The 9,644-nt window shown below is 32.0% G+C and overlaps 1 protein-coding gene across 1 annotated transcript; it reads right to left on the reverse strand.

The window, feature by feature from the left end:
• Positions 1 to 494: 494 nt before the first annotated feature.
• LOC111616558 (putative uncharacterized protein DDB_G0286901) lies at positions 495 to 7,087 on the reverse strand. Its single transcript, XM_023357959.1, has 2 exons — positions 6,607 to 7,087; positions 495 to 1,627 (listed from the first exon to the last, which is right to left on the reverse strand). Exons 1-2 carry the CDS (start codon positions 6,887 to 6,889, stop codon positions 714 to 716), a joined length of 1,197 nt encoding a protein of 398 aa, XP_023213727.1. The 5' UTR covers positions 6,890 to 7,087; the 3' UTR covers positions 495 to 713.
• Between the last annotated feature and the right edge of the window lie 2,557 nt (positions 7,088 to 9,644).

Here is a 9,644-nt window from a genome sequence, read left to right on the forward strand (position 1 = left end):
TACTTTGTTTTAAATACATTATTAGCAAAAATTATAAAATTTTCATTAAACAGACTTTTAAAGACCTGCTGTATCTTTAAATTTGGAAACACGTGAAAAAATGTCTTAAATTCAAAATAATATACAGTAAAACCTGTCCAAAATGGAACCTTAATAAAACAGAAACTTGCCTAAATGGGAAGAATGCTTAGAAACGCAGCGATTTTCTGCATATAAAAGAAACTCATTCAAAATGGAAACCTGCCATACTGGAAAAAATAAGTCCAGTTTATGCAGATTTTACTGTATATTAAACCTTTTTTAATTAAATAGAATCTTGCGATATAAGATGCTCTACTGTAATCATGTTAAAAATACTTTTTGATTAAAAAAAAACAAAAGGATGTTTGTTCTTGACGTACCGTACAAAATTCGTTATTCTCCCATACCTTATTAATAAATAAGAATACTTACTCACATTCTTAAAACAACATTGAAGTAATCATCACCAGACGTAAACAATAAAAAACTTTATTATATAGATGTTTGATGAGTGTATATGCACTGAACAATAAAATTCAGTTTTACATCGGTAATGCAATCAAACATTTAATACCAGCATGAAAAGTGATTGAAAATGAAGTGAATACAAATCAGACTACAATACAGTTATGTGTACTTTTAATGACAAATAATCAATACTATTCGTATTCTTATACAATCGAATGCGCATTTTAAAATCTACCGCCTCTACCGTGGAGAGATTGATTCCCCATTTGGGTGCCTAATAGAGGGTGTCTCGCACCAGACACTCCTCTCATTAAATTCGAGTTGTTTTGAAAATTATTATTTGGCGCATTGGGTCGAGATCCCTGTGAATTAATATTACTTCCTCTTGTGTTTGATAAATTTGTACCGAGATTTCTGTTTCCTCCTCCGCTAGTACCTTGCGATAAACTGCTAGACAGATTCAGATTTCTTTCCATATTAATTCCTGCATTGTGAAACTGAGTTCCCAAATTTTTATTAAGATTTGCAGTCTGTTGAAGACTTCCAGTCAAACCAAAACTTCTGTCGGGATTCATTCCGGTGTTACCACGCATTTGAGAACCCAAGTTGGTTCCCATTAATTGATTCGTCTGTGAACTCATTCCCAACTGATCGGAGTACCCGATATTTTTATTCAAACCCAAGTTTGGAGAATTCAGAGTTCCTGTATAATCATTTTGCATTCCCATGCTACCCATACTTCCTAAATTTGCCATTCCCGCGCCGGCTCCAGATGTCATCTGACCACCCAAACTTCCTCGTAATAAATTAGGTGACTGTATTAGAGCAGAGCTCGCGTCTTGACTTCCTGCCGATGTCATACCAATGCTTTCCAATAACTTTGGTCCAGTTTGAATGAGATTATCCAATGCTTTCTTTACATTAGGATTATCAAAATTTATATATGTCGAACTCTGTTGCGAAGTTTGTCTCTGTTGAATGTCTAGACTTTGACCAATTCCGGTCGACTGTCCGACAGTAGCCTGCGCTTTCAAACCAAGGTTAATATTTTCGGCAGTTGGTGTCGGAGTTTGACCAATTATACTAAATATTTTCTGCTGTAATTCTTGTTGTTTCAAAGCTACTGACTGGTCATTATCTGTAAGAAAAATCTACATTTAGTATTAGAAAAATTGATATTTAATATATAAGCTTATACGAATTATGACTTAACCAATTTATTTATATATCGAATTCATATAAAGTCTTAATCTGAAAAGTTAATAGTATAATAATTTATAAATTATCCTGAAATTAATATATTGTTTTGTTAATTGCATTCACAAAATTTTAAAAATATAAAATTCCAAAAGTTTCATGCATAAAAGATTGCTTACAAGTTAATATAGATAGCATTTATTTTACCAATTGTAAAATTATTATATAATTATAATACAGGATGCTTCAAAAAAAAAAAAAAAAAAAAAAAATAGATTTGGTCTTACTGGAGGGGCCAGAAATCATCTTGCTGTAATTAGTGAAATCGGTCAGGTGTCCTGACCGATTTCACTAATTACAGCAAGAGTGGACCTGAATTACAGCTTCCGGCCTGACTCTGGATTGGCTGGCCGTTATGTCCGTAGAATTACTTAAAAGGGGAGAATCAAAAAGAAGAAAGCCTCTCCTGCTGGTTTATGGAGACATGCTATTCCCTATTTAGCACTCAAGTTGATATGTTCTTATGTTCTTATATCATGTAAATAAAAGACAAAACTGAAGGACTTGTAAGTCAGCCTTTCTGATGAATGATACACCTACCCAACAAAGAAGAGAGGATAATCTTGGGATCCACTATTAAACTCACTTAATGCAAAAGCAACTTGTTATGCTGGATTTTGAATGGCAGATTGTCTTCTTCATTGTTCTCCATATACAAGAAGTAACAATTGAGTTTTGACTTCTTGCACAAGAATATCCTGCTATACCTTCTCCATATAAGTGTTTGCATAATCACCATGTATATTATGATAGATACAGATAGATTAACTTATATCGAAACAATTGTTAATATTTACATAATCATAACTTAATGATAACCTTTTTCTTATATTTTGTCCTATTCAATCATTCAAATCAAGTTATTTCTACATGCTCTATATTAGTCAAAAACGTCTCTCTTTCCACCCTTTGGAAACTAAGAGAGTATATATATTTAAGTTCGACCAGGCCAAATTTACCCATGAAGATTTTTGGAAATATGATCAAGACTCAAAGCAGTCTCTCTGGAAGTGGCAAGATAAAGCCTTTTATTATTTTGGCCATCCAGGCAAATGTAAATTTTAAAAATTGATCAGACAGAATAAGAAAAATAAATGTTAATGTTGCATATTTGAGTTGGATCAAATCATATTAACATATTGCATGCATCATAATTAATGTGACGGCATTATCATTTTCAAAATTCTCTTATTAATTCATCAATGTTATCAATCCATTTTTGCAAGAATATGCCAATTGATGGAGAGCATAACATTATATATAACTAAATCTGTTTGATATTATTTAAACTGTATCTCTAAATTTAGTGTTTTGCTTAACTATTCGAGGACAATTAAATGTATCAAGAATTAAACTTGCTCTGCTAACATTCTGAAAGATATCGAGATATTGAGCATTTTCTATGCATAATTCATTGACTAATAATGAAGTTCCGTCAAAATGAATTTTATCATCACATCCTCGTCAAAGTTCTGCTTAAGAAATCCGTTGCCTCGTGTAAAACTTTCTATGATTTTATGTTTTAAACTTTTACACATAATAATAGCTGCACTATGTTGCTAGTCTATTTTATCATCAGCTGAGTTAATAGACATTTGCTAAATAAGTGGACATGAAAGACTTAATGGCAGAACCTCTCAGCAGAACTAGCAAGATTAAAACAACTTTCTAGTGAACACACCATCTGAGAAACTTCTCAAGAGTTATTATCCCACTCAACTCTCAGAAGAACATGTACAGACCCTTGCTTAATGTGACATTTGATTAACATGCAAAATTAATTGTAGCAATCCCTTTATATAGGCGACAGAAGTTTTAATTAATGCAGCTTTACGAACTGCCTTTACTTAACATATATACCATATTTGATTAACAGATTAATGTGATTTTGATATACGCGATTACATCGAGGGATTAATTAACTATGTTAATCAAGGGATACCTAAAGTCTAAAAGAAAGAGTGCACCAATGTAAATTACACAGTACAAAAATACTTGAGACTGATCTTCACTTCCAATCTCATATATAAACAACTGCTGAACAAACCCAATTTTTGATTAAAGCCAGACAATCTGCTGTATTATCGGGCTATGATCAGGAGGTCAATCTGACATCTCATGATAATTACTGAAATTATCAAGAGATGACAGCTAAACTGCCTATTTGTAGACAAATTACTTCAAATTTAATTATTAATTTAGCCTAATCTTGCCTGATAATTCAGTGGATCATCTGTCTTCAATCCCATATAATTTTAAAAGTCGAAATCAAGAAACTCATTCAATAATTTTAAGTTAAGTTTAATCAGGATGAAAGGTAGAGGAAAGTTTCAAAAATGTTCATCCACCACATAATTTTCATTATTCAGGGTAATTTTTTTATTTACTTTGACAAGGAGAAGTCAAAAGACGGCGGCCAAATTTTCAATTAATGGCAATTATTGCAATTGTGTTGATTTATCATTCATTTTTACGAATAAATAATGATCTTTTTCTGATCTCTTATTGTTAATATTATTGCTTAATTAAATTTATTATTATTTATCGCAAAATATTACATGATATAACCGACTTAAAATATTCAAGTATTGAAATGCATTGCCGAAGTATCTCAGAATGAGTTCCTCATCCAAGAGGAAGTCACTGGAGAATTAAAAGGGATTTTGCTTCAGACACAATTTTAATTTAATTTTATTTTGATCTCTTTCCACCCTGTTCTTTCTTCTCAGAACAGGGTGAAAAGAGTTCAAAATCAAAATGAGAAGACCCTCTTTTCATGCTTATTATGAGTTTGTCCAAATCCACATTGAGTGACTGGGTCCAAAAACAACTAAACTACCCACAAAGATTTCTAACTATTAGAACTTAGTCCACAGTTTTTCAAGTAGCAATGTTTAATAAATGGTCTCACTGAACAACTTTGAATAACATCCTCTTGTCGCTGCTCTTATAACTGAAAATTAGGCATCGTGCATTGGTGTCCCAAAGTAACAGGCTGATGCCTTTACCTTATTGGGTCACTGAAAATGCTACTTTGAATTTTATTTAATGTTTTCACTTACCCTTAAGTTATGTAGAATTTTTGCAAAAGATGGGTATTATTTTTCTGATTAATTTCATAAGAAATTAATTAAATAATTAAAGTATAAAGTTTTAAAAAATGGTGGAATATCTGCACTGTATTACTGTAATCCAACTCGTATCTATAAACCTTTTACTGGTGCACGTATCATCACACTCTACAACAGTACATCTTTGTAGTTAATGCAATTACGTCCTTCACTCATGTTTAGGCATATGTAGATCGCCTCCAGCCATCTGAGTTGGTTCGTGCGGTGGGTGGTGTGAATGACCTTTGCTTGAGAGAATATGGGTTCTGTGTCAGGGTCCGACGAGTATATGGCAAGAGCTGTGTTGGTTCTTTCATGGTTGATATCCGTTTCATGCTCTTTGATCCGGGTTACTAGGGGGCGTTTAGTTGATCCTACATAGATCATGTTTCTATCACAGGTGCGATAGCACAAAGATGATATCGCTCTATCGATGGCCTGGCACGCCCTAATAGATAAATCTCTACGATAAAGCACATCATGCATAACGCGCAAGTCCATAGTGACATACGTCATCGAGTCGGGACATCATTCCAGATTGTATTTCGTAACAACTTTAAACCACATTCCGTTAGGGGATCATTACCCAAAGAAGAACCGCAACGGTTTGAAAACGTTTGTAACTGTTGTAGAGTGTGATGATACGCACACCAGTGAAAGGTTTATAGATACGAGTTGTATAAAGTTTTATTTTATGTAAGGAACTTTTAATGTCCTTTATTTATATTACTCTCAATTACAGTGTTTCATTAAAGCATCGGTAATAAGTTAGAATGTAATGTTTCATCACCTATTTTGCTTATGGAATCGGCCATTCGATACACTTAATCAAAAAAATTAAAAAATCGATATACAGTAGAACCTCGATTATCCGGACTAATTGGGGATGAAGGTAATCCAGATACGGAAAAATTCAGATAATTGAAACAAATACGTTAATTTGTCTTTTAATGATAATACAACATGTTTTCTTTTCGATGACATATCGGCAATATTAAAAGTAAATACTGTATTTAAATCATGATCAAATTTTCAAGAAAAACGTTCATATTTAATTTGGACTACTACTGACCAACACTAACAGACTACCTATTGTTTAAAAGGCCCTCTGGTGGTGCAATAAAATAAAAAGCAGTTGAAACTGCATTTTTATGAATAAAAATTTGACAAACTATTTATCGTTTTATGACGAGTAAAGTTTTTTGGCGCGTTCGCGGCTTTTAAGTAATGTATCGAGGCATGAGGCCCTTCAGACCACTAGGCATAGGCAGTGGCCCACGTCGTCCATGCCTTACATCGCCCCTGGTCATAGAAATGATGTAATTTGAATATAAATTATTTATAAATGTATATGTCAAGTTATATTTTTATTACGACGTAAAGTATATTTAAGAGTTTACGACCACTGTACTGAGTGAGATGCTGTTGAAACAAAAAAAGTTATGCATTCCATCACATACATAAACAGTGTCGTAATTCGCCAAGTGCAAATCAGCAAATTCGTAAAATTTTTGTTTATTTTGAACAATCCGGATAATTGAGGTTCTACTGTAGTACCATAAATATTTTGTTGATTGTGCAATATTAATTTTAATAAAATACACAGAAAAATTACATAAAATATTGCAAGTACCCTTTAATTCTTTGACTAAGTGTATTTTCAAAGTTTATACTAGAAAATATTGAAATTTCAATTGTCGTACTAAACAATTAATATATTTAAGTACTAAAACATATATGCTGTACTTACTTTGAATAGTGGTGGTTGCAGTAGTGAGTGTAGTACTGGTGGTTATGCCTGCTAACTGATCTTTACGGTCACGCAAATATCCAATCACTCTATCGAGTTCAGCAACGGTCAAGAATCTCCCATCTGCTAACTGGTTTAGAAGATATTGTATTTCGCGATCGGGAGGTAGATATCCTCCGTAAGGACCAGCTTCAGATCGTTCACGATCCATTTTCTCTTTCCGATTCTGAATGAACTCGAAGAAGTTGTGAGCTATCAATTTCACTGCATCATCGAGCGGCATATTTCGATGCTCTGAAGAAGAGTTAAAAGAAATTGTCAATGGTTAATCCACATGATATTGTGTAGGCATGCCCAATTAAATGTTTTCTAAATTTCACAACTAAATTCTTCTATATTTGAATTATTTAATCATCATAAAACAGCACTTATTACAGAAATTAAAAATTAAAAAGAAAAAGATCAGAGATCACAAATAATAAATTTCTTCTGATAAAATGAAAGTTTAATAAATGCAAAGCTTTGTTAAGTATATTACTAAATATATCCAAATATTTAAATAATATATTTTAAAAGAATACAAATTTCATTTGACAAATAAGACTTCTTTGGAGAAGCAGAAAGCTCAGATAGGAAGCCAGATAAGATTGGAGAAGTTGCATTCTCAGTAACCTATAACCTTTATTACAGGTTTATTGATTGCTCCAACAAAGACTAAGTTTCTTAATTTGGAAACTAGAAACTACTTATTGATTAGTCTGTTTAATCGTTTTCCCCACAACTTATATTGATACAATACAGTAGTTTTTGATATGTAAAAATATGTTTAGCTGTATCCTATAATTAAAAATTCAATCAACGACTGATTAATTAAAGACTGAAAACAAAAAGATGAATTTGCATCTTAAATTACTCTGGTAAGTATTATTTAATGAACAAAAACGTTTTTGACACAGTTGACGAGCTTTCAACAGGACAGGAGTTTAAGCCACAAGTTTTGTTCACGGACACCTTCTTCAATTTAAGGTGCAAGTTTTATCATCTTGACGTTCCTCCTCCATTTTCTCATTTATTTCTTTACTAAGATTGATTTATCGAAACATTCACCTTTCATTCACTTCCATGTTCAAGAATACATTCTGTGACGACCGACCTTTCTTTTTAGGCTACTTAGGGTCACCAAATATTTAATAATAATAATTGATTATTTTTACCTAGGAATAGTATTTCCAGTTTATATAAAAATCAAAACATCTTATAAATTTGAAAAAGACTTGTAAAATAATCTTTATATGATCATCATCATTATTTATTTGCACTAATATATATATATACACACACAGAATAAATGGATTATTCTCCTGAAAATAAAACAAAATCAACTAAAGTAAATTGTAGATATAAAAAAACTATGATGATTTTTGTGCATAATTATATGTATTAATCTCTATCTTGAGTCAGTTATATCACTGTTTGCAGTGAATGTTCTGAACAGTTAACAGTTAGAAATTCGCTGAAGCCCTTGTTGTATTGTGCATGTTTGGAGACAAACCACATGAGTGATTTATCAGGTGGCATGTTATAACCAATCTATCTATCCACCTATTTCGACTATATCTTATCTCCATGTCAACTTGGTTTTATTGTGGGTTGTACTTCATACAATGATAGTTTCAAGGTCAATGATAAAATAAATTAACATTTCTCTGCCAGAAGAAATTCAACAGCGACAGATTATTTAAAAAATTATCATCTAAGGCATTTTTAACTTGGAGGACAAAAACAAAGTGCAATATATCCAAATGAGCAACTGTATATTCTAAAGACTAAATCTCGCATCTCTGGAATAAGATCAGAGTAGCAAGTTACCTCGCATCCCCAGAGTGGCAAGTCGATACTTATTTTACGAGTATCAACTTGCATTTGAATTAGAGTGGTTTGATCTGGAACATCGAATCCTGTCACTCATCATCCATCTCATTGTGAGGCTAGCTTGATCCATTCTGGATTTAAACAAAGCTATCTTACTTTCTGTAAAGCAGAGAGTTTAAAGAAAAAAAAAATTGAAATAAGCTATTAAATATGAAATTTGTATTCTTCTAAACTAAATATTACATTGTTAGAAAATTAAATGTATCTCATACATTATACATTTGTACATTTGAAAGCTTAGCTGTTATTAAACTTTTCTCTTTCTACATCTCTTCTTACTGCTCATGATTAAGTAACACTAAACAATCATCATCATGTACTGTACATACCAGACGATTTCTTCAAATATNGAGTTGGGAAAAACTTGTAAATGCACACAAAGGTCTTGGGTTGCGTGGTACACATTACTGCCCTTATTTCCTCTGGTTTAATAAGAAAAAAAAAAACTAGCAACGAGTTGCATAACTTTCCCAGCAAGAGTTAAAACTGTATGTGACACTCTCTTCTTACTGCTCATGATTAAGTAACACTAAACAATCATCATCATGTACTGTACATACCAGACGATTTCTTCAAATATTTTTTAAGCTCAAATTTAACATATCAGCTCACAAACTTCTTGCTGGTTTCTCACTAAACATTGAAATATATTAATACATTTGCTCTCACATATCTTGATGTTCTTTCGGACTAACTTAGTGTATGCTTCAAATTCTATTATACCAACATATCACCTAAACGAGTAACTGATCTAATTAAAACTAACATTTACGTATAAAGTCATAAAATGGTTATTCTTGTTAGCTGTCATGTCCAATTTTAATTATTAATATGACTAAATAATCACTTTTATAGCAAAAAAGAAAAAAAAACACAGAAATTCAAAAGATTTCTTTCAAAAATTGTTTTAATCTTTAATAAAATAACAAAAATTTATCTAGCGTGCTATCATATTTTATACTGAAATCTCGTTGCACAAAATTCTGTCCGAAACTCTAAGTTCATCGAAAAGCCGAAAGGCACACTCGCTGCTGATTATCGCACGTTTAAAACTGACTCGCTATAAACACAAACACTTATCACTGATTATTGCTCGTTTAAAACTG

Source organism: Centruroides sculpturatus, unplaced genomic scaffold (assembly GCF_000671375.1).
Source record: "Centruroides sculpturatus isolate CEXI.00-Female unplaced genomic scaffold, Cexi_2.0 scaffold3570, whole genome shotgun sequence".
Classification (NCBI taxonomy): Eukaryota; Metazoa; Arthropoda; class Arachnida; order Scorpiones; family Buthidae; genus Centruroides; species Centruroides sculpturatus.